Genomic DNA, 25,547 nt, shown 5'->3' on the forward strand with positions numbered 1-25,547 from the left:
GGTGAACAGGTGGGAGGGGACAGGTGGGTGAACAGGTGGGTGAACAGGTGAGAGGGGACAGGTGGGTGAACAGGCGAGAGGGGATAGGTGGGTGAACAGGTGAGAGTGAACAGGTGAGAGGGGACAGGTGATAGTGAACAGGTGAGAGGGGACAGGTGGGTGAACAGGTGAGAGAACAGGTGGGTGAACAGGTGAGAGTGGACAGGTGAGAGGGGACAGGTGGGTGAACAGGTGGGTGAACAGGTGGGTGAACAGGTGAGAGAACAGGTGGGTGAACAGGTGAGAGTGGACAGGTGATAGTGAACAGGTGAGAGGGGACAGGTGGGTGAACAGGTGAGAGTGGACAGGTGGGTGAACAGGTGAGAGTGGACAGGTGGGTGAACAGGTGAGAGTGGACAGGTGGGTGAACAGGTGAGAGGGGACAGGTGATAGTGAACAGGTGAGAGGGGACAGGTGATAGTGAACAGGTGAGAGGGGACAGGTGGGTGAACAGGTGAGAGTGGACAGGTGATAGTGAACAGGTGAGAGGGGACAGGTGGGTGAACAGGTGAGAGTGGACAGGTGATAGTGAACAGGTGAGAGGGGACAGGTGGGTGAACAGGTGAGAGTGGACAGGTGATAGTGAACAGGTGAGAGGGGACAGGTGGGTGAACAGGTGAGAGAACAGGTGGGTGAACAGGTGAGAGTGGACAGGTGATAGTGAACAGGTGAGAGGGGACAGGTGGGTGAACAGGTGGGTGAACAGGTGAGAGTGGACAGGTGGGTGAGCAGGTGAGAGTGGACAGGTGGGTGAACAGGTGAGAGGGGTCAGGTGGGTGAACAGGTGAGCGGGGTCAGGTGGGTGAACAGGTGAGCGGGGTCAGGTGGGTGAACAGGTGAGAGGGAACAGGTGAGGCTCCCTGTGCTGAGAAAGGTGAATGTGTGGCACTGTGATGCGTCGGTGATCGACCTCACCCCTAAATAATATGAATTCGTCTCATAAACTAAACTGCTATTGCCTGGTTAAAAATATATAAAAAAAAGAAGTTCAACAGAGTCCGACTGAGACCCGAGACTTTACAAATGGCGATGGCGACCAGAACGACTAAGACATCTGAGGAAACATGTGCAACGTCATAAGCGTGTGTGTAACTAACGGTGCATCTTGTCAAATACACAGCAGGCAACATGAAACACCACCACCTCGGACACGGTCGGAGAACAGAGCAACACGGGGGGGGGGGGGGGGGGTGCACATCCAGTCTGGCCGGAGGAAGGCGTGTAGGGGTAGCCGCTGTGTCTTCATGTGCCCCTCCTGCACCATCATGGATTGCTCCATTTTGAGTGGTACAAGGCGGCAGTCATCATGGCAGGTAGTTCATTATATTCACCCGTTCCAGGTATACCCCCCCCCACCCCCACCCCCCCGACTGGAGGCTGAATAACTGGGACAACGGGCGAACGTAATGAACTTCCAGGTAGAAAAGAAAACCAGCAGTGCTGGGTGGTGCCTGAGGACCTGATTGAGGACCACTGATAAGTGAAAGTGAGTGTATGGTGAAACGGTACTCTGCGTCACCTCTCTGGAGGACTGAAGACCACCCCTGACTGCGGCTTCCTCAAAACCCGAAAGATGCGCAGTATTAAACGGCCAACGCAGTCTCAAGTTCTCACTGCAATGCTGCCCTCTAGTGGTTGTTTTCTGAGCTGCAGGATGAAATAAAATCCCAAGTTACAGTAGTGAAGCAAGCTCAGTATATATGGCTCACGTTGAGCTAAAAACCCGATTTAAACACGAGTCCGTTTCCACTTGTGTACGGTGTGAAAGTGGGGGGAAAAAAAAGAAACCAACTTCTCTGAGTTTCTATTGCATATTTATTTTTCTAACATTTTCTCCTTAAAAAAAAAACCAACCCAACAAGGTCCAAGTCGTTTGGAAGCCCAGCCCTCACCCTTGTTTACCCCAGATGGCTAGCTCGACTCTAAGCAACCAGGAAAGGAAAAAAAAATAGTCATATGGACAATTGATAATATACATCCAATATACAGCAATGCATAGTGGTCTACCAGAACAGCTCCACTCACATCCCGCCCCCTGCGAGGCTTCATTTCATCAAATGGTTTCCACCAATGAGGCTCATGTTTCTCAGCAACTTTCAACCAATGACACTTTTTTTTCTTTTTCTTTTTTTTTTTTACAAGACTGGGCGGGTTCACCCTCGCCTGTGGATGCCACAGTCAGGTCGGATGCAGTCGCTAGCAGCTGCCTTTTCACGCCGCCAGGTCACAGCGAACCGGGGCCGCTACAGCCGACTGACCGGAGACAAGATGAGCTTGACTCGTATCAAACCCCTTGTCCAAATAGTGTAGCGCTCGGCTGTTGACCTGAGCTGCCAACTACAACGCCGCCGCTTCAACCAATCGTATTCAGCATAAGTGCAAAGTTGGAGGCACTGACACACACAAAAACAAACACGCAAACACTGGGCTGCCCGTGTTTAGTTTCGTTCACCGCAACGGGAATATGTCCCCTTCTCAAACCTTCCATCAAACAGGTCCGGAGTGGAGTTTTTCCTCCGGAGCTCTCGAGCGGATCCAGTTCGCCTCGTTACCTTCCAGCCGACTCAGGTCGGGAGAGAAGCAGTGATTCTGATCAGCTGATGAACTTGGCAATGGGCACTGCACATTTCCACCGCACAGAATAAAAACTCAAAGATGGCTGACAACTCGTGTGGGTTGCCCTGTGTTCAGAGGCCTTGTCTACTCAGCAAATTCAGTTTGTACATTCTTCCAGGACTTCCTCCCTACGGTAACAGTTCGCTGGCAGAGGGTGTGCATGTGTGTGTGCCAGTGACCCTGCAGTGGTACAGACAGAGAGAGAGAGAGAGAGACTATCTGCTCGTGAGATAAAGACTGAGCCTGTACACAGTGTGAGCGAGTGACCAAGCCAGTGAGCAAGGGGGGTGCAAACTGTGCGCCCGCCGCTGTACACCTGCAGTCGAAGGCTACAAACAGGACTCCCAGTGAAGCTGCAGGTCCGTGCTGTCCAGAAAGTCTGCTGAAAAGACACTGGGCGGGGTGTGGGGGACCAGAGGGGTGAGGCTGGTTCCCCCATCTCCCACAATGCCTCCTCCCCGTTCCCTGCTCCCTCCTCCTCCAACCCCATGCCCCGCACCCCGGTGTCCCTCCACGGTGCTCCCCGCCATGGAGATGTCCAGCCAGTCCATGCTGTCCAGGGTGGGGTCCCCAAAATCGAGCCCCGCTGGATGGGGGGAGAAGCCCAGGTCGGAGGTGTCCATGGGGGAGGGCGGGTGGTCCAGGATGCTGGATGTGCTCAGCATCTGGCTGTGGAGTTCGTCGATGAGCGTCGGAGCCCCGTCCGCTTCCACCCACAGCAGGGGCGCGCCTGTGGTGCTCTCCAGGAAGTCCTCCAAGCGGCCACTCTCTGCACAGGGCTCTCCCGCTGGGGGATGGGAGGAGATAAGGGGTGCCGGCTCCGGAGGGGTGGGAGGGGAGAGGTGGAGCGGGGATGGGGGCGAGGACGGAGAGGGCGGGTCTGAGTGGAGGTGAGCGAGGGAAGGATCTGGGTTGGCCTTGAAGCCGGAGATTTCTGGAGGCGAAGAAGAAAGGAAGAAGAGGGGAACATTAGGACAAGTTGCCCATGGATGCCAGTCTGACATCAGTTTTCTAGTTTCAATAATTCCACATTTGTGTTTTTTCTGCTTTTCTTTGTGTTTTTTGGGCTTTATTTTCCAGTGGTTAAAGGTACATCGAGAATAATTTCGATATTAACAGTGAATCAAATGACTCATGGAAGGGTTGAATGATCGGACGCATCGACAGTAAACCCTGCAGTCTACAGTTTTACCCAGGGACAGACCTCGCCCTCACTCTCAGCTCATCGTTTAGATTATTCAGCCTATCTTACCGCTATAAAAGTGTACACATAAACGGCCGACGCAGCTTAGAAGTTGACAACACTTCTTTTTCTCCAGTGCTTAATTTGGGAATCAGGAGATCCCAGAAAACAGAGAGGGCGCTGTTCCGGCGGGTCGGCGGCAGAATGCATTGAAAAATCCAGTGCCGGAAGCACATTGGACAATGTCTAGGCACTAGCTGTTAAAACTAGACAAAACCGTCCAGGTGCCAGATCCAATGGTGCCAGTCCCAGTCTGGAAGGTCCCAGATCTTGTTCTAGCAGTATCCGGCCCAAATAAAACCCTGCTCTTCTCTCAGCCAGCTTTGCCCTAGACTGCCTTCTCAACTTATGAGACAAATCCACCGGTTTATCGCGGGGAGAGAGGCGCCATCTTTGGGCCGAATAATGTCAAAAATGAGCTGAAAGTGAAGGCAAAGCCCGTCTCCGATGAATGACAACTGTAGACTGCGGTGTTGAGTCACAATGCGGTCGACGGTGCAAGTAATGTTCACTGTTCCATGTTCACTGTTAACATGGAAACTAGAGTAAGGGCTGGGTTAAGGTCAGGATCACATATCTAGTTTAAGTTATGAATCTGGTTCGGGACAATCCTCCACGGGCAACTTCACCAGCGAGCCAAATCTACACACTTCAGTCTGACGTCCTCTGAGGAGTGTTTGTCACTTTGCTCCTTACCTCCGCTCCTGAGGAGGATGTCGAACAGATCATCCATCTGCTGGCTGCTCAAGCCGTTCTCCTAAAAACAGAGAGGCGGGCATTAACACACGGCTGTCAGCATCGCTAATATGGACGCCGCCACCACCGGTCACCATTCTCCAGTGAGCAGACTCAGACCAAACCACAGCGGAAACCTCCAGTGTTTATGATCTAGTTAAGTTCTAAAATACAAACTAACATGCAAGTTATGCAACACACATCATTCCCAGTAGAAAACCAAAAAACAAACACACTTTTAATACAAAATACAACACACGCTGTGGCCGGTCAGATGACTCCTCTGAAACCATCAAGTAAAACTTTCTCTCAGATGTTGACACACACACACTCGCGCCAACGTGCACGGCTCGGCAAGAAGAGTTGATGAAAGGAAAATGGGTGGACTGAGCGTTAGAAAAAAGGAACAACGCCAGCAGAGAAATGAAGAGGAGAGAAAACGTGGCATTTTGAATGACGTACTTTGGGGTGATGAGCAGAGAAGGTGGAGCTGGGTTTGGGAGAGGGAGGGGTGAACAGTGTGTGCCGGTCGTAGGGCGGACACACCTCCTCCCTCTGCCAGGATGGAGGGGTGAGAGGGAGAAGAAAAGCGAAAGGAGGAACAGGGAAAGAAAAGAGCCCAGTCAGTCAAGCTCTAAGTACATATCATGAGGAATGATGGGAAAATGGGAGCGTCACTGACATGGCACCAGGGGGCGGTATTACCTTCAGAGATGAAATTATGGCACTTGGGCTTTCGGAATCTGATACGTCATCAAAGAAAGGCTGCAGATTGGGTGGGGCTGAGACTGGCAGGCTGGGTTCTGGCACGCCCTTGGTGTCCAAGTTCAGACCACCCTTTTGACTCTGACAGAAGAGATGAACAGGGTGTTAAACGTTGCAGCAGGAGACACAACATGTCAGTCCATTTGACATGTACTACATTGTGTGGACTAGATGTTTAGTCTTCCAACCTTTTTGATTGGCTGGCTCACAGGCTCAGGCTGCAAGTGCTCCTTTGCTTGGCTGTCAGTGCTATGGGTGTTGTTTGCTGATTGGCTGGGGAGTTTGACTGGAGTCGACTGCAGCCTCTGAAAGAGGGCGACGGGTAGAATGGAGTATTCTGTGTATTCTACTGACACAACAATATCAAATCACAACACCTTTAACTCCACTGAAGAACAACAGTTTACCTGCAGCGTGATTCGTCCGTTGGTTTTACTCAATGGACACACTCCGTTCTGCCCCTCTGTGGTGTGATTGGTCAGTGCGATCAGGTAGTGGTTGCCATTGCCATCAGTAACCAGGGTGGGTGTGCCGTTAGCCTTGAAAAGGTCCAGTGAAATGGTTTGGGCTGAGAGATGAGTGCCGTTCTGTTGGTTGACAAAAACTGGGGCCACCTGGAGATAGAAAACCAAACAGGAAGTGACTGAACACGGTATTCTCAGCTACACCTCTGACATGGGCAGCGTTTTAACGCGTTGACATTATTTGCACAGAGGCCTTTACTGAATACAGAGAATGCGTCCATTCCACCGGTTCTGTTGTCCAGAAGGACATCGAGTCTCCAACAGATTAAGCTAAAAGTGCATGAGAATGTGTCTTTAAACAGAACAAGCATGAAGGAATGATAACAGGTCAGCTGATTTAAAGGAGAGGTTGGATGTACTGAGCTCAAACGTGAAATCTTTTGGTCAGAGATTAGACTATTTACTGGGCACTGGTTTTGCACAAAAAGGAAGTCGACTTAGTGGTACTGCAACACAGAAAATAAACAGGAAAGACATTATGCAACATTGGAGAAGCGGGGAGACCTGGTGTATACCAGGTATGCATGTCCCTTGCAACAGAATTTGGAGACTAAAAGCAAAATAACGGTCCTTGAAAAATCCAGGGCTTATGTTTCATAAAAGTTGTATGGCTAAGACCTTTATCAGTACAGCTGCCAAGTCCTCTTCTCATTCAAGCAGCAAGTATTGCACCTGTTCCCTTGTATTGCTGTTCGAGTGTTTAATTTTGAATGCATGTCTAAAACATGGAGCCGGTTTGGACTCTACAGGCACCACATTCAGACAGTTTAAACTGCTTGAAAGGGTGCTTAAAGAACGCAACTAGTATAGATCTGTAAGAGTGCTGGAATGTCCAGAATAACTGTTTGCGAATGCAAGAGTATCTATGTATCTAAAACTACAAAACGGTCAAGGGAGAACAGGGTGGAGGAAATGCAAAGTATTTTTGTACAGGATGGAAAGCCGCTACATATTATGTAAGGAATAATCCATAACAAGATTCTTCACATCCTCCACGGAGGGAAAGAACCGCCTGATGCAAAGCGAAACATGCTGAACAGAGCAAATCTGTGGCCAGCGCATGAATTTAGAACAGTGATTCAACTTTTTAACCAAACTTTAGACGGCTATTCTCTGCGACCATGGTATAATAACATATTTTATGTAAATACCATGCAATATTGAGTATTCCACCAAGTATTGCAATATTGAGTATTGCACCTTAAAAACATGCATATCCCCTGTGAGCAAACTTGTTACCATGAGTATGTCATGTCATACCTGCTGTGCCGTGACCGTCGTCTGCTGCAGTTTTTGAGGCTGTGTCCTTTGTTGCTTCTTTTGCTGAGCTTGACTCACTGTAGGCTTCTGGGATTGGACCACTGTCTGGGCTTGGTTCTGAACCTGGATCTGCTTCCTCTGCTGGTTCTGTGCCTGGGTCTGGCCTGGGGTTTGATTCAGCTGGTTTTGCTGGGCCACCTTCTGCTGGGCGAGCCTCTGCTGGGCCTGCAGCTGCTTCTGCTGCGTCTGCTGGATGATCAGCTGCTGCAACTGCTGCTGCTGGAGCAGGGCGTGGGCCTCCATCTTCTTCTGTGGTTGTTTCTGAGGCTGCTGTTTGACCTGCAACACTTTCTGCTGCTGCCCCTGGACCTGCTGCTGCTGCTGTCGTCCAAGTTGCTGCTTCTGCTGTTCTACGTGCTGGACTTGGAGCCGATGGATTTGTTGCAGTTTGTGCAGGGTCTCTTGGGAGCACTGCGATGGCTGGGCAGGTTTCTTGGCCTGGCCCTCGTCTGTCACTCCCTCCATCCCTTCCTCTGGGTCTGCCTCCTTCTTGATCCTCACTAGCATTCCGTTAGGGAGCACTGGCGGTTGGATGGCCGAGGCCTTGATCAGAGTCTGAGGTTTGACCTCAGCGACTGTGGTTCCGCTCCTCTCTCGACCCTCCTTCTCCATCACACCTCCTCCTGCCAGCTTCCCCTGCTCCAGCTGGGACCTGAGGGTCTCTACCTGTCTCTGCTTCTGCCACAACATCCGGGTCAGCTCCTCAATCTGCTTGTCCTTCTCCTGGAGCATCTGGTCCTTGTCCAGCGAGGAGGTGTCCATGGCTACGCTGGCTGAGGGCTCAAGAGTCAGGCTAGGCAGTTGGCTGGAGGTGGGCGACAGCCTGGAGAGGCTGCATGAGCTTTGCAGCTGCCCTTGGTTCTCCTCTTTGACCTGGGGGAGTGGCGGAATATTGGATGGGTGTTGGGGGGAGGGGTGGAGGGTGAGCTGGGTCAGAGGAGAGCTTACCTGGGTGAGGGAAAAAAAACACAGGAAGAGAGGGAGGTTTGATTGAGGATGCTAAGTAATTCATCCAAAAAAATTTCTTTCTCATTTATAACTTTTTTTTTCAACCTGCGCTGTCGGCAGGCTTGGCATACAACACATGGAATTTGTATGCCAATGTGCCCTGGACAGATTTAATCTGCAAATGGAGTTCAGGTTCTCCATCTGCAAAGGCAGTCTTTATTAATTATCAAGAACCACTTATAATAACTCCATCCTTTGGATGATCTATGGGAGGAACCCTGTGGGATCACAGGGTTTTTGTTATACATTTATAGCTGCCACCGGTCCTCCTCTTCAACGTTTTTTTTTCTTTTCCTTCCCAATTGTACTTGGCCAATTACCCCGCTCTTCCAAGCCATCCTGTTCACTGTTCCAACCCCTCTGCCGATCTGGGGAGGGCTGCAGACTACCACATACCTCCTCCGATACATGTGGAGTCGCCAGCCGCTTCTTTTCACCCGACGGCGAGGAGTTTTGCCAGGGGGACGTAGCGCAAACACGTCTGACTTTTATGAAGATGGCAAATAGCAGAGCTGAGAGTGAACATCCTTGTCTTGTGCCATGTTGTAGGGTAAAACGCTGTGATGTGATCTCATCGGTGATAAAGCCGATGGTGATTTCTACAGAATTTTAATCCATTGAATGAGTGACTGAAATCAAATTTGAGACTGGCAAAAAGACATGTCCAATTAACTCTATCAAATGTTTTACTCGTTTTCATGGAAAGCGCATTGCATTGCACTTTAATGAATGAAATGTTCTATAAAAATAAAATAAAATTGATTTTTTCACTGATTTAAATTTAACATTAATTCTATCTTAATCACTGTATCCAAGGACAAGCTACGTCCAATGAAAGTCAAAGAAAGCTCATAATTCTCCCCTCAGTACAACTCACCATCTCCCCAAACATGTCTCCACTACAGCTGGTCTCATCTGGACTCATCCCAGCCAACGAGCGCTCGGATGGGGTAGGAGACACCGGAGGGCTGGAGCTAGTGCTGCCAAAACGCATGACCCGCCCTGGAACAGTAGTCTGACCCAATGAAATCAAAGCCACTTTAGTTGCACTCTCTCCTGATTGGTGGTGAAGAGAGGCAGCCGTGGTCACAGCGGAGGCAGTGGTGCTAGCAGTCGGAGCGGTGCTCTGCTGGGCAGGCTGCGATTGGCTATTTTTCAAGACAGCCGCGTTGGCGCTGCCATTTTGTTCCTGGTAGTTGCGGAGCCTCTCAAGGAGGTCATTCTTGGTACCAGACACAGTTAGACCCCGCAGCTTCAGCTCCTGTTTCAGCTCTGCAACCTTGAGTGAAAGACATCCAATTAAAACTGGCATCAAGCAATACAAATGATTTCAGAAGAGTAATAACAGAGCAAGTTTAAGATTTAAATGTTAAGTGTCTCAGACGTTAAAGTTCTTGTGTCTGAACTTACTTTGAACTCATCCAGGTTGGCAGGCAGAGTGCCTGGCTTGGCTCCACCCACTGGGGTTTGGCTCTGACGGCTGGCCCCGTTCTGACTGGAGGAGGCCGTGGTCGTTGTCGAAACGCTGCGGGAGGGGGAAGGGCCAGGTTTGGTCGAGGGGGGCTGCTCTGCTGGTGGTCTGATGAGAGATAATGGAAGATATTTAAATAAACAAGTGAGCGTTCTCTCCAGACAGGTCTAATAAAAATAAAGAAAATGTAACTGACTGGTCACAGTAGCCAAACAGAAAGAAATTACACAGACATTGAATTCAGTGACTTTATCACTCATCATCATTTTTAATAATGGACTGTACCAGACAATGATTTGATTCTGTTTGATGTTTAAGTTTTCACTGACTTTTAATATTCTAATGTTCCTGAAACACGGCGTTCGACCATAATTCACAGCTTTTTCCACTCGTGAGCCGCCATTTTGAACTCGTCAGGGTGGAGTCTCATGTCAATAAGTCACCTCTGTGTAGAGGAGCTTGCCAAAAGCTCAGTAGGCCAAGCTTTACATACATTAAATACACACACACTTCCGTCTCAGTGAATTCAGCAAGCATTGTTCTGCTGACAGGAGTATAGAGTATGGATTATTGATTTGCAAACTGTTCTCTCACGTCTTTTCTTGCTCTCTGAACGTCTTCTCCTTTCTCTTCTTCTGAGGATGTGAATGGTGTGATGTGAGGCTACCGCGTGTGTACGTGTAGGCTGTCTTCCTCCCAGATGGTGATGGTGGTTGCCACCTGTACACTGCTTGGCATCCTCCTTAAAACATCTTGTATACATCTTATAACATATCCTGTTTCAATGTGATATCCTTCTCTCACTCCGGTGTGTGACTGTTTTCTTGTCTCTTCTCCCGCGTATCATCTTTCAATGTTGTATTGTGTTAATTGTGGAAACACAACATCCATTGCACGTTGTCCGTCTTGGGAGAGAGATCTCTCCCTGAGCTTTCTTCTTTTTTTTCCTCCCTGTTAAAGGGGTTATTTTTAGGGCGTTGTCCCTTATCTGATGTGAGGGTCTAAGGACAGGATGTTGCATTGCTGTAAAGCCCCCTGAGGCATAGTTATAATTTGTGATATCGGGCTATACAAATAAAATTGACGACTTGACTTTGACAAGGGCCAAATTGTTACGGCCAGACGACTGGGTCAGAGCATCTCTGAAATGGCAAGGCTTGTGGGGTGCTTCCGGTCAGCAGTGGTGAGTACTTGCTGACAGTAGTCCGAGGAAGGGCAAACCACAAACAGGGTGTTGGGCGCCCAAGGGTCATCAACGCGTGAGGGCAACGAAGGCTATCCCAATCTGGTCTGAACCGACAGAAGGTCTACTGTGGCACAAGTCACAGAAAATTTTAATAATGGTTATGGGAGGAATGTGTCACAACACACAGTGCCTCACACCCTGCTGCGTATGGGGCTGTGTAGTCACAGACCAGTCAGTGTCCACGATGACCCCTGTCCACCATTGAAAGCGCCTACAATGGACCTTGGAGCAGTGGAAGAAAGTCGCCTGGCCCGATGAATTCCTTTTTTTTTTTAGATCACGTGGATGGATGTGTACGTGTGCACCGTTTACTTGAAGTGACGGCATCAGGATGCACTGTTGGCAGACGCCAAGCTGGTGGAGAGAGTGCGATACCCTGGGCAATGTTCTGCTGGGAAACCCTGGGTCCAAACATTCAAGTGGACGTCAATTTGACACGTGCCACCTACCCTAAGCATCGTTGCAGACCAGGTACATCCCTTCATGGCAGTGGTATTCCCTGATGGCAGTGGCTTCTTTCAGCAGAATAATGCGCCCTGCTGCACTGCACACATTGTTCAGGAATGGTTTGAGGAACACAAAGTGTTCAAGGTGTTGCCCTGGCCTCAAAATTCTCCAGATCTCAATCCGATTGAACATTTGTGAGAGGCGTTGGACCGACAAGTCCGATCCACAGTGGCTCCACCTCGCAACTTACAGGACTTGAATAATCTGCTGCTGTTTTGGTGCCAGATAACACAGGACACCTTCAGGGATTTTGTAGAGTCCATGCCTCGGCAGGTCGGGACTGTTTTAGCGGCACATGGAGGAACAACAGCATATTAGGCACGCGGTCATAATGTTTTGGCTCGTCAGTGTATATAAATACTGTAAATATATTTAAGTCAATTTATGATATATGTGTGCATAGAAATTACATATATTGCATGCATGCATATAATTATATAGACATCTTTTGGCTTGTTCCCTTTCCCAGGGCTCGCCACAGCAGATTTGACAGTTTCCGTTGGTACCCTGTGAGAGCCGAGCGCCACCGATGGCAGTCTTGTCAAGTCGCATAACGATTTGGCAGAATTTTACATCGGATGCCCTTCCTGACACAACTACTAACCCTATGGACGGGGGCACAGGTAAAGCACTGGATGCCATCCCAGTATTTATGGACTTGCACCCATGCCCGTCGCCATATTAGAATTATACAGATATAAAATCTATAAATACAGTCTATTTGTAAAGTACAAGTATTTATTGTTACATGCTGTTTAAACTTGTATGCTGTTTATTATATATGTTAGACACACACAAGCTATAAACACACAATACAGCCAGCACACAGCTTGGTTCCCCCACAGACACTGACTTGGGAGGGGCAGGCAGGATGGTGTGGTAGTTGTAGTGCTGCTGCTGCTGGTTTAGGATCTGAAGCTGGAGGAAGAGCTGCTGCTGCTGGAGGATCTTGGCGTAGGAGGAGTCCAGCTGTGGAGGGGGCTCCTTGTCTGCCTTCTGGTCTGGAGGGATGTACTGGTGGTACTTCAGCTTCTTCACCTGCAACGGGGAAGGGTAAGTACCCATGTTACCGTCCAAATTTCAGCTGAAGTTTAAGCAAAATTTTGAAAGTCAAAAAAAAGAAAGAAAGAAAGAAAAAAGTTAAGGTGCAAACCGGACAGGAAAAAAGGTTGTTGGTCATAAAGTGAAGCGTACTCCCTGTGTGCTGGAAACTACAAAACTAACATTCCACATTGAACATCCAGGACTACAGAGATGGTTTTACAGCGGTCATTCGCCAACGGAGACATTTTTCAGAAACAGTTGTATTTATCCCGTGTCAAAACTTACAAGAAATTCACCTTCAATACTCTCTGCTTGTCTTTGCTTATCTATATGGCGGCGCTGTGACAACTGACGTGTCTCCACAGAGACGATTAAATGTTGTTGTGATTTGATCTAAGTAGTCTGAGAGACACTGAAAATGAACAGAAGAGAGAGATGACGGCTTGCTGACCTTGGGCTTGTTGTCCTTTGGTTTCTTAGGTCTCTGTGGAGGCCGTTCTGAGCTGGACTTGGCCTGAGACTGATATGAGAGAGAGAGAGAGGGAGAGAGAGGACATACCTTTCAGACAGAGAAGGAACGATAGAGCTTGAGTGGGAGAGTGTCTTAGAGACGGAATGAGAGAGAGATTTACAAAACCCTTTATGAAGCACTACAACTGGTATACAGACAAAAGGACATCAACTACAATAGTGCAAGTGAAGATAGATAAATAAATAAATAAAAGGGATAAATGAACCATATGGCCAGGACTTTCCCTCGTTACACAAATTAGAAACAGAAAACCAGGTCTTCATCATCTCCCACTGAGCACAATACTACCCCTATTGCCCATCCAAGGCTGAAGGCCTCTAAATTGTCTATCATTTTGTAGTAGGCATGCTCCACCCTGAGCCGAGCCTTCAGCAGTCCTATAAGGACCTGCACAGAGTCCACACAGTCCACCGCCCGGCCCGGCTCTTAGGCTCAGCCAGACGGCTAGTTTGGCGGTGGCTGATATGAAATGTATAAATGTGTGCGTACCGTTCTTCCTGCTCAGCGGCAAGTGTTTCTGCAAGCTCTGTCCCCTGCTCCCAGGCCACAGGCTGAGAGCCTGTTTCCTCACCTACAGCCAGCGGAGCAGGCTGTTCCCGACTGACTCTGTTCTCCTCTCCCTGCCTCGGAGACAGGGGGCGGGATGCTAACATCTGTGGCGTTTGCCTCCGCTTGCTGTCTATGCGCACATGCGAACCGCTTATGGCCGACATCACCACACTCAAAACATTTCAACTGCCCCGAACTAGCATACACCATCTATGAGCCATTACTGAGTTTAACTCTGAAAGAAACCTCCAAACTCTATGTCGGAGAGTCCAAAGACATAAACACCTGTCTCATGAGTGACTGAACACGTTTCATCTTCGGATCTGTCCATCCGAGACGGACAGTTTTCAAAGCACCGGCTAATTTACCAAACCTCCACAGCTCATTTTCCAACAGCTCGTTGGAGATAAACGGCGGAACACCCGACACCATGACTCTAGTAGAGGGAACTATAGAGATCCCCGAGTACTACACCCCTCTCAATCATCTCACTGACATGACGCTCCTCCTTCAAAAACACCCCCACAGCCTCGTCCATCCTGGAAGCAAACAGTAGATCGCCATGTCCAACTTGCTCTCCTACGGCCAACAAAAACCTCCGTCACACCGGGCTCCGGCGGGACTATCCGAATCCCGTGACAGATGGACGGAGGTGGCGTCTCGGAGGATGCCATTCTTCCTAAAACCACCCGACAAAACCACTGAACACTTGGTAAAAAGTGTTAAGAACGTTTACCTGATCACGCACACAGGACAGATGAAGAATACATGGGGACAAGCCGAAAAAAATACAGCAAGCAATTTCAAACGCCACACCAAGCTCACAATCACCACCCTCACTTACGCTCACCCCCAACCTCCCAGCATGCAGTGCAGAGAGAGAGATAAAGAAGGATGGATGTGGGGAAGTAAAAGTGAATGGGACTATATTGGAGTGAGATTTTATCATTTGATCTCAAGCATTGCTATCAGGATATTATTGTCTTATCATGTTCATTTTCATTTTTCACACAGGGACAAATAATGTTGCTCTTATCTCATTCCTCATATCTCATTCTCATCACAGCAAAACGAAGGAATGCCAACCAAAACACCACCAACCTTAGCCTGTCCGCTGGCGGAGCGGACACTGGCCGGGGTCGCCATCCCGTTGGTCAGCTTTTGAGGTGGGGACAAGTCCAAGCCATTCATTTGTGGTGGATTAGGGGGAGGAGGCGGAGGAGGGGGCCGGCTGAGGAACTGAGAAGATACCCCATGGGTTAGTTTGTCAGATCAACAATGAGACACCAGAATAAAGGTTGGCACTTCAGCTAAGCTATCACTTCAGTGATCACTTTGCAAAGCAACACTTCCAAAATGAACAGCATTTCAGAGTTATCTTTAACTGATAATACCCTGGAAAGGTTTTACTGGGCTTTTATCACTCCAGGGTTTTTTCTTTCCTCCTATTGTCCAGCTTCTGAGGGGTCCAATGACTTAATCATAGAGCAGCTCAATTGCAGGTGTTAAGTCAGGGAGAATAGTTCGTCTGGTTACTTCTATTCAATAGCGTTCCTCTCTTCCCAATCCCCTGATTTCAGTTATTTTGTAAATTATCTGATATCATTCGTCACTGGGTTCAGGACCTGACCTAGCCTACTCTGCTTCAATAATAAGCACATGTTTATCATATCTTCGACGTAAGATGGCGGCGCGGACTTGTGTTTGCAACGGCCTCACCCAGTACCGCGATTACGCAGTGTCTCTGTCCACATCTAAGTTTGTGTCATTTGTGAAGTTTTTATTTTGAGCGTCGATTTCCCTTGGCTGGGAGAGCTGGCGCTGGATCGGCTGAGAGAGCTTGGTCTGCTGCGTCCTGTGGGTCCCAAGAGGAAACACTGAAGGCGGTCTGACAGGACGCGGAAGCGGGGCAGGCTAAGCTAACTGCAAGCCCACGGCCCTGCCCGAGAGGAAACACAGAGGTGGCGGCCTCGCCTAGCGTCGACTGTGCAATGTTTTTGTCTGCGTCTAAATTTGTGTCATTGTGTGCGGGAGAGGTGTGTTGAAGGTGTCTGGCTGGAGAGCTGGCGTTGGATCGGCTGAGGGAGCCCGGTCTGCTACATCCGATGGGCCCAAGGACCTGCGCCTGCAGAGGAAACACCGAGGGCGGTCTGACAGGACGCGGAAGCGGGGCAGGCTAAGCTAACTGCTAGCCCATACAGACCGGCTGTTCCGACAGTCATCCTGACTGGCGTTCGTTCTCTAGGCGGTGGAGTGTTTGGACTGTGTTGCACTGGGTGGACTGTGCTGCTGGCGGTTTGTGGGTTGTTGTTTTTTTTTTGCTTTGTTCTCTGTTTTTGGATGTGTTTTTGTCTTTTGTGCTGCACTGCTGTGGGCTGAGGGGAAACGGAATTTGGTTTCTTTTTGTGTACATAGTACATAAGATGAAATGACAAGTAAATTGTTCCTGATATTTCTTGCAGTGATGATAGTAAAACTCTTACCAGTTTGGGAGACATGTCTCCATTTGACGTCAACATGTCAGAGGGGGACAGCTGAGAGGCGGGGGACAGCTGAGAGGCGGGACCCAGCGGAGAGTCGTGATTGATGAGCTGCTCCGGTGACAGGGCATCACTGCTGTCTTCGTCCAACGAGGAGCTCTCTCCTCCCGCCCCTTTTGGAGAATCTGTTTAGCAAATGGGATCAGCAAGGTTTCCGTTGGTCATTGGTTGAATAAAACACAGAACAACAACACAGTTATTTGCAACAAAAAAATAAAATAAAATGAACAGGCTCAACATTGGTAAAATGTACCATATGAATTTACATTAGCAAGTACATCAACAATTTTGGCAGGTTACTGGCCATCATTTGGAGCTCCTTTATTCAATCTATCTAGATATTCATCCATCTTTCCTTCTATCGATCTAACTTCCCTTTCTGACTGCTTACTAGAAATTAAATCCGGGTTTTCATACCACTTCCTCAAACTTAATAGTGATAAAACTGAGGTCCTCTTAGTAGGTACTAAATCTAATTTGGCTAAAGCTGATAGTTTTTCTCTGACTATTGACAATTCTATAGTTCCTCCATCGCCTCAGGTTAAGAGTCTGGGTGTCATGTTGGACAGCACATTATCTTTTGAAGCTCACATCAACAATGTTCCTCGGTCCGCATACATCCACCTGCGCCATATTAATAGTCTTCGCCCGTCACTTACACCTAACAGCACCACCACACTCACTCACACCCTGGCTACATCTCATATTGACTGCTGCAATTCTGTCCTCTGGTCTTCCCCTCAAGTGTCTTCATAGACTTCAGCTGGTCCAGAATCCAGCTGCCCGTATCATTACCAGAACTCCTTCCATAGATCATATCACTTCTGTTCTTCAGCAACTCCATTGGCTCCCTGTTAAATACCGTATTGACTTCAAGATCCTGCTCCTCACCTTAAAGGCCTTAATAACTTAGCTCCTTCATATCCACATGCCCTCCTGCACTCTCACATCCTCTTCTGCTCTCCAACTCACTACACCATCAGCCCGCTTGGCTACCATGGGAACTAGAGCCTTCAGTCCTTCTGCCCCCTGCCTATGGAACTCTCTCCCACAAGACATTCACAACACTGACTGTCTTTTAACCTTCAAATCCCATCTCAAAACGCACCTTTTCACACTGGCATATTCAGTCTGATCCACGCTTCACTGAGTTTTGTGCAGATGATGATTTTATACTTATCTGTTGTGTTAACTTTTTGTCTACCCTGCTTTGTGTTGACTTTATGCTGTCTGATACAGTGCTGCTTATTTTTTACTGTGTTGTGTAAGGTGTCCTTGAGTGCCCTGAAAGGCACCCACAGATAAAATGTATTATTATTTTTACCTACCCATCTATCTATTCATATTAACATGTATTTATGTAAATTCTTGAAATCTCTCAATGGTTTCTGAGATTTACCAGCTGATGAGGCCGGTGGACAAATGCTTTCTTCCCTATTTGCAGTATACAATGCAACAGAACAGCTGGACGGCAAATGGCATTGACTAATCTTAGAGACGTTATACAAGACATACAGCACATGTTTCAAAAGACCAGTGTGTCCACACAGTGATGTGGTGACACTGTGAGAATGGAATGGCTCAATGGCATTCGGGTTCAGTGTGGGTTGGTAAGATGAGGAAGGACGTTACGCAACCTTAAGCTTATGGGTGTCTCGGATGGGTGTGCGTTTTAAGTGTGTGTTTGTGCATCAACGGTTATCTCACCAACATTCTGATACAATTACAAAATCAAACTAAAAGTTAAATTGCAAATAACAGATCCCTGGCTGGCTGCATCAAACTCTTGTGTCTGCAGAATTATCTGGCTAATAACAACACACAGACTCTGGTGTTATAAGTGAAGTTTTATATAGGCTTGATTGACTGCTTTGTGGACAGTGGTCCCCATTAACAACAAAGACTCACATGAAGGGATTGAATATTAGTGTGTACTTGACTGTTTCATATGTGTACTTGTGTGTACCAACAAGTTGTTTCTCCAAATGTCTGTATGGGTGTTTGTGTGTATTGGAACAGAATAGAATACATTTAATTTGTCATTTGTACGTACATACAATGAAATTCACTCTGCATTTAACCCTTCCTAGCTCAGAGCCAGTGGGAAGCCGCCGTGCAGCACCCGGGGACCAACTCCAGTTATTTCTTCCTGTTGCCTCAGTCAGGGGCACAGATAGGAGTATTAACCCCAACATGCATGTCTTTTTTTTTGTGGACCCCCCCTCCCTCCCCAGTTGTATCCAGCCCATTACCCCACTCTTCTGAACCATCCTGGTCGCCGCTCCACCCTCTCTGCTGAGCCGGGGAGGGCTGCAGACTACCACATGTCTCCTCTGATACATGTGGAGTCGCCAGCCGCTTCTTTTCACCTGACAGTGAGGGGTTTCGCCAGGGGAACGTAGCGCCTGGGAGGATTGTGCTATTCCCCTCAGTTCCCCCTCCCCACTGAACAGGCGCCCCCCGACTGACCAGGGGAGGCGCTACTGCAGCAACCAGGACACATACCCACATCCGGCTTCCCACCCGCAGACACGGCCAATTGTGTCTGTAGAGATGCCCGACCAAGCCGGAGGTAACATGCATGTCTTTTTGATGGTGGGAGGAAACCGGAGTGCCCAGAGAAAACCCACACAAACACGGAGATGCCATGTAAACTCCACACAGAAAGGACCTGGGACGGAACCCAGGACCTTGTTGCTGTGAAGCAACAGTGCCAACCACTGGGCCACCATGCTGCCCGTTGCCATCTCCATGTCATGTGTGTATTTACAGTTGTTATTGTTTGGTTCCTGTGTGTGTGTGTGTGTGTTAAGAGTCCATGTCCCTTACCCAGCAGTGACTGCTGCAGAGGACAACTGACAGGCAGGATGTTCTTGTGGACTAACTCGATGGGTCCGGGTCGGTGGGAAATTTTGTCATTGAGGTCATCAGCCAGCCGCGCCCTCTTCAGCTGGAGCTGCTTCGCCTGCAGGGAGGGCTCGGCTGAGGTCTCTGTAGGCCCCACACACACACACACACACACACACACACACACATACAACAATGTTTTGTTTTAAATCTCAAAATAAGACACACGGCTACAAATGAAGCATTAACTCAAATTCCCACACAGAAGCTAAATTTAACTGAAAAATCCAATTTTTCATGGACATGGTCCTCTGAAAGTCTCAGCAGGTAGTAGGTTCTCATTGTATTGTCCCCTACCCCGCTGAAGTTAGTTTGTGTCTGTTTGTGTGTGTGTGTGTGTTGGGGGTCATTACACTGCAGTAGTATGTGTTCACCACAAGGTGGGGGTCAAACAGAAAGCATCGGCAAATATAGAAAATAAAGCAGCAAAACAAATCCCGGTCCTCATGTTTTTCGTGTTACATGAGTGAAAGTGTTTATGCTGCTTTGCTAAACTAACTGAGCCGATCGGTCCATCGTGGGTGGGGTACGACATGATGTTGTCAGCTTGCTCTTAAGTCCATAGGAAGCGGGTGTCAGTCTAATGTGGTTCCACTGATCAAACTGCAGGCAGCGGTGTGTGACACTCACCCTCCAGGATATGCATCCTCACCAGCTCCGAGCGCTCGGGGCGGCTCCGGATCTTCCTCTTCAGGTAGTCCTCAGTCTGCGGAGAATGGACGGATCGTTGATGGAAGGGTGACACAGACAGAGAACAAGGAGGAAGGACGGAGATGCAGGAAGGTAGAGAATGAGAAAGCAATACAAAAAGCCAAGACGGAAGGGAAAGTTGTGAGAAGAGAAGCGTGACACTTTTCATGACTGAATAATTTGCTCACTCCAAGTTCACTCATTGAGTTTACTGTAACTCACCCTCGCTCTCTCCAGACTCCTCCTCTGCTCATGAAAGGCTGCCGGACTCTTCAGTGCTGCACCAACCAGGGAAAGTGAGAGAATACAGAGAGAGAGAGAGAGCCATTACTAGTCATCTAACAAAGAAATAAAAACAATAATTTTATTTATACAGCACTTTTTAAAACACAGTTACAAAGTACTTCACAAATAGGATAAAATACACGTGTATGTGTTTTACCCTATTTGTGATACACAGACAAAAATAAAAGCACGTGACCAAAACAAAACGAGGCAAACACAGGAGCAAGGCTGTGCAAGGCCTTGTACGTAAAATTTTAAAATCAGTTCTGTGTTTTACTAGAAGCCAATGAAGGGAGGCAAGAATTGGGATGATGTGGGACTGACGACTAGTCTTTGTTAACAGCCTAGCTGCTGCATTTGACACTAACTGAAGGCGAGCAAGAGAGGAGTGAGTAACGCAGGTAAAGAGGACGTTACAGTAGTCAGCGTGAGGAAAGACGAAGGTATGCACCAGAACTTCCAAGTTTTCGGAAGATAGTACAGGTCTCATTTTTGCAATACTTCTCAACTGAAAGAAACAAGACTGAATGAAATTAGTAATATGAGGTTCAAAGTTCAAATGTTGGTCAAAAGGAATCCCAAGATTCAAAGGAAAGTTGAATCAGTTCATCTGGACACAATGTTTAATTGAGAGAAACGTTGCATCACTCATCTAAGTGACCTCTTCAGTCTAAACTGACTGCAGGTACCTCCACCCTTATAAACAACACAGTTCCATAACAACCGAAACCAACAACCAGTTTCAGATACAAATATGACATAGGTGTGACCGTTAACTCGAGTTTCAATGGTCATGTGTACTATTCACAGAGAATTTGGGACTGAAGTCACTTAGAAGACTGATGAAACATTTCTGTCACTAAGCGTTGTGTCCAGATGAACTGATTCAACATTCTCTGATTTTCTTACCTGGATTATTGAGCATGCATAAAGACATGAATACCAAGATTCTTAGAGGCAGTCTTGATGTTGCTAGCAAGAGGGCCCATAGAGGGATCGACGACCTGAGCTGATCACCAGGACCTCCGTTTTGTCAGAATTAGAAGAAATTTTGAGACACCCAATTAGTAATAGAAGCTAGGTAGTCATTAAGGGTGGTAGGGTTATTGAGGTTATTAGGGTTGACCGAGAAGTAAAGCTGCGTGTCATTGGCATAGCAATGATAACGCGATACCACTGGAGGAGTTAAACAGATGGCCCAGCGGTAAACAAAATAGGTCAAAGGATTGCCCTTGTGGGACATAAGAGGGGAGTGGAGGAAGACACGAAATTGTTAATGTGAACATTGAAGTGTCTGTCAAGACAAGTAAAAAGAAAACAATTTGAGCGCAGTTCCCGAAATACCAACCTAGTTCAGTGGTCTATCGATTACAATGGCATGATCAGCGCTGTCAAAGGCAGCAGATAAGTCAAGTAAAACTAAAACGGAATATTCACCATCATCTGCATGCTGAAGAACGTCATTAGACACTTCGAGCAGTGCCGTTTCAGTGCTGCTTTCGACCAAAGCCAGATTAAAATTTATCAAAGATATTGTTCCCTCAACCAACTGGTGCAGCTGGTGAGTGACAACTTTTTCCAAGAATTTTAGAAATGAAGGGGAATTTGGTGTACATGTGTTGATATGTCTGAGTGACCATAACAAAGTTGGTGCCTAGGTGACACTAGTCAACCTGATAACTTCAAATGAAAATTTAAAACCATTGTATTTCCAACTATGTCATTCTCTACAGTAAACGCTCCATTCCAATTCAAAATGTTCTGTACCGCAAACTGATCAAGCACATATAGGGTCGTACTGATGAAATGCATGGAAACAGAAATGCCTAAAAGAATATTTATTGTAAACTGAGGTTTGTACTTAAAATTCTTCTCGTTTCTCTTCTACTTCTTATTCCACTCCGCCTGAGATTCATATTTGGCGTTATTCATCTAAGTGCTTGGACCCTGCCCATTGCTGCTTGTGGCTATATTTATTATTATTATTATTATTATTATTATTATCATCATCATTATTTAGCAGTCAGTAAGTGCATACTTAGCTGCATAAGGAGTTCAAAAGTTCGGATAAATCAAAACGCAACAAACTAAACAACAGCTGTGGAAGCACATTTGCCAATGTCAGGATGTGATGGAACAAATCCCTGTGTTATTCAGAAAATGTGTAGGATGTTGAACAATTAGAAGGGTTTCAACCCCTCCTCACAGATGTTTGGTATAATGAGAGCCACCAGCAAACCCCCCCCCCCCCCCATCCAAACACGAACACCTCCAGAAGGCTTAACAGTACATTCTGTTATCGGGGATAACCTCACCTCCACAACACCCTCACCGTGCAGACACAACTAGCTTCCGCTGTCCCACACAGAGATGAATGAAAGCTGTTAAAACAAGGTGTGGCTAGCATAGCAGCTAACAGCTAACGTCTCTTTTTGTGATAAGTTTATTGGGCTGGGCAGCTTGGTGCGTCAGTCCCCTCTGGGCCGGGCAGACAGCGTAACAAAGCACCAACAGAGACACATGATGGGTAGCCAACAAATCATCTCTTCCCACTTTTCATTCTCGCTCTCTTGCTTTCCATCTTCACTTTCACAGTAGTTGCCCAACCGAGGTCATCACCATGAGCTTCATAACCAGGACTGCCTGCCTACTGCTGTGCCAAGGTTTACCCATCCTCTACACCCCCTTAAATACCACACTATACAATATCTTTTCTCCATTGTCCTACAGAGGCTGTAGTGAGGCTGCTGCATGCCATGGCAGCTATAAGTTGTGTGCACGGTCATCGTTTGTGTTTCCATTAGCTTTGGTGCTAGAAACAGGACTAGGAAGTCCCACTGGAAAAATACAAACGAGGACAACAAATGATGCCATGCAACGGCGTCAGTCTATGTAATGCACGTGACGCTGGCGCTGATCAACCAGATGTCAACCTGGCACAAACTGGCAACATGGTGCTGAAAATCCAGCAATGAGTACGATTTGGAATCACGCCACTCAAAACTCTTAGCTAATGGAAATCTCAATTTTATTTGTATAGTCAGTTTTATTTGTGTAGCCCAATATCACAAATTAGAAATTTGCCTCAGTGGGCTTATGCCATTGGAATGGTTTCTTTCTGTGCTCAGAAACCTTCCACCTTGCTATGGAAAAGCACCAAAGGAAGCCCTCCCACCTCCTCTTGCACCACAATAGAAACTGCCGCTCATATGATCCTTTACAGTCCAATAACTCAACAGGGTCTCAGTGGCCAAGTGGGCTTTGCTGTACTTTGCTGTGGTCCCGGGTGGTTGCCAAAACGAAGGCAGTTTGCAAAAGCCCTGTTTGAAGAAAGATGCTCCCCTGACAGCACATGCCATCACTGCTAATCCGCTACGATGTCTCTGCTCACGAGTCTCCCCGAGTGTCTCCATCTTTTCCCCTACAGCCACAGATGAGCAGGCTAATAGTGCAATATGTCACCAGAACGTGCCAACCCATACACAGCCACCGGCTAGGCATGGGGCCTGTTGCATAAGAGAATACAAACACACACTTGCCATACATTGTGACACAAGCTTAAGCCCTTTACAAACCAAGTTTAACTTTGCCTTTCAGGACTTTTGTATGTAAAATAAATGGATGCTTGTAAAGCAGCTTGAAACTTGTTGCACAAAGTGACAACTAGGTCTAATCCAACGACATGCAACACAAGGTAAAGTGCAAGTAAAAATAAAACAGAAGCTTAAAAACTTTGCATTTTCAGCTACCAAAAGTATGCATGGCCCTTTAACCAGAGTTCTGCAAGGTTCTGATCTGATGCTTCTTGTTAATAGCAGCACACTTCTCTCATTATTGGACAGTAAAATCATGGGTCTGGCTATCAATCTGTAAACTTCTGCAAAACAACATGAAGTACCAATCTGAGTCAACATCTACAAAACCCAGAGAGCTTTGCTATTCTAGTCTCCCAGACCTCTCTCCATCTTTTACAGAGTGATTACTCAACTGACAAGATCACGTAGAGAAACGACCACCAGCCACAAGCTAAATTCTGGTAGTATGTTATCCACAGATGACAGCTGGTCCACTCTTACCGGCACTCTGTCAAACAAAGCCCCTTCAGAGAGCTCCATTCTTCTTCCATGTTAAATCCATGTGGTTGGTAAGATAGTGGAAGTGGAAAATAAACTTTCACAGACACCAACATCTGTTGCCGCTGGATTAAAAAAAAATTCTGAACTGTATCTACTCCGGTTTTAATGTAAACTCACGATACATGAAGCTGAGAGGTCACGGTTAAGCCTTGTTCTGGGCCTAGTTCTCTTAAAAAGGACCACTTCCTTGTTTTGTCCTCTACCGAAGAACTCTACTCTAGCCCTGCGCTGAAACAGATAAAAGCATCCTTTTCTTAAAGCAAGTTTAACACTAAGAGAAGAAGAAACAGGCAGTCTCTTCATCTCGGCTTAGCGGAACACTGAAACAGGAAGTGGAGACAGAAGAGGAGGAAGCTGTCCTGTTTGATAAGTCAACGCATGAAAAAATAGTTCATGTACTTCAATAGTCTTCCAGCTCATAGATATCATGCAAGGCCCGATAAATTTTAGAAGTTAAATATAGAATACCAGAAATTGTCTTACACACTAATGCGTGTAGATCTTTAGATTTTCGTTGCAGAGAACCAGATAACCAATACCAGAGATCCTTAACAGCAGATGTGGAGAGTCGAGTAGGTTATATCTGATGGCCTATTTCGCCAGTGAATCAACAGTCTCGGGATGTACATGAGGACCGCAACGGTTTATATCAGTGTCCGAACTGTCACAATGCAATCCCTTGCTCCGAACGCCTTAACTGCAGCAGAGTTCACAGGAAATGGTTAGCAGTTTGACCTCAGCCTAACTGGGTGGACCCTAACCCGGCCCTTTTTGTCTGCATGGATCCACAACGGTGTTCCCGGAAACGTGTCATGATGCTACGCTGGTCTACCCAACTCTTAAATAGCTAAAACGATAATCTTAAAATCAAGTTGATTCTGGTTATTGTTTAGAGGGGCTGGGCGATACACAAAATAAAATATAATATTTTTGACTGAATGCCTTGATATAGATAATATGACAATATTTTGGGGATGACTACTGGTGCTTTCATGAGATATTTACACACAAGAACACGTTGAGAAATGCTCATTAGTAGTGTGGATATGATGACCATGCAAGTTCATTTCATTCATTGTTCATTTCACGCAGCTAAAACAGTCGACATTTAAGTTATATCGCCATATTACCAGAACCAAAACACCGACCATCTCTAGTCTCATATGATATCGATATTTCATCAATATAATTCCAATCCTCAACTTGCCTTGGGGTGTTAATTTTTTGTAGCAATAATAGAATGACAATATAAAATAAAAATGAATAGATGTGAAGTTTATAGATTTCCATGAATTCTGAAAATATCAAGTTACCGTAATTCATCTTGAATTAAGACACAGAAATAATGACGGCATTTTACGACTGTGTTGCATCGCTGACACCGATGCAG

At 47.0% G+C, this 25,547-nt stretch overlaps 1 protein-coding gene across 2 annotated transcripts in view; it reads right to left on the reverse strand.

Annotated features, from left to right (window-relative positions):
* Positions 1-1,842: 1,842 nt before the first annotated feature.
* mrtfab (myocardin related transcription factor Ab) overlaps positions 1,843-25,547 on the reverse strand; it is a 60,956-nt gene continuing 37,251 nt past the window's right edge. For both annotated transcript variants that reach the window (XM_056297035.1, XM_056297036.1), the window contains 15 exons: positions 19,959-20,014; positions 19,677-19,752; positions 18,969-19,130; positions 16,083-16,264; positions 14,701-14,838; positions 12,970-13,038; positions 12,328-12,512; positions 9,661-9,829; positions 9,128-9,529; positions 7,183-8,190; positions 5,806-6,012; positions 5,587-5,703; positions 5,339-5,479; positions 4,595-4,655; positions 1,843-3,589 (listed from right to left, as the gene is read on the reverse strand). In XM_056297035.1, coding sequence (XP_056153010.1) covers positions 2,985-3,589; positions 4,595-4,655; positions 5,339-5,479; positions 5,587-5,703; positions 5,806-6,012; positions 7,183-8,190; positions 9,128-9,529; positions 9,661-9,829; positions 12,328-12,512; positions 12,970-13,038; positions 14,701-14,838; positions 16,083-16,264; positions 18,969-19,130; positions 19,677-19,752; positions 19,959-20,014 — 3,578 coding nt within the window. In that variant the 3' untranslated portion in view covers positions 1,843-2,984. The remainder of the gene's footprint in view (positions 3,590-4,594; positions 4,656-5,338; positions 5,480-5,586; positions 5,704-5,805; positions 6,013-7,182; positions 8,191-9,127; positions 9,530-9,660; positions 9,830-12,327; positions 12,513-12,969; positions 13,039-14,700; positions 14,839-16,082; positions 16,265-18,968; positions 19,131-19,676; positions 19,753-19,958; positions 20,015-25,547) is intronic.

This window comes from Lampris incognitus, chromosome 17, assembly GCF_029633865.1.
Source record: "Lampris incognitus isolate fLamInc1 chromosome 17, fLamInc1.hap2, whole genome shotgun sequence".
Lineage (NCBI taxonomy): Eukaryota > Metazoa > Chordata > Actinopteri > Lampriformes > Lampridae > Lampris > Lampris incognitus.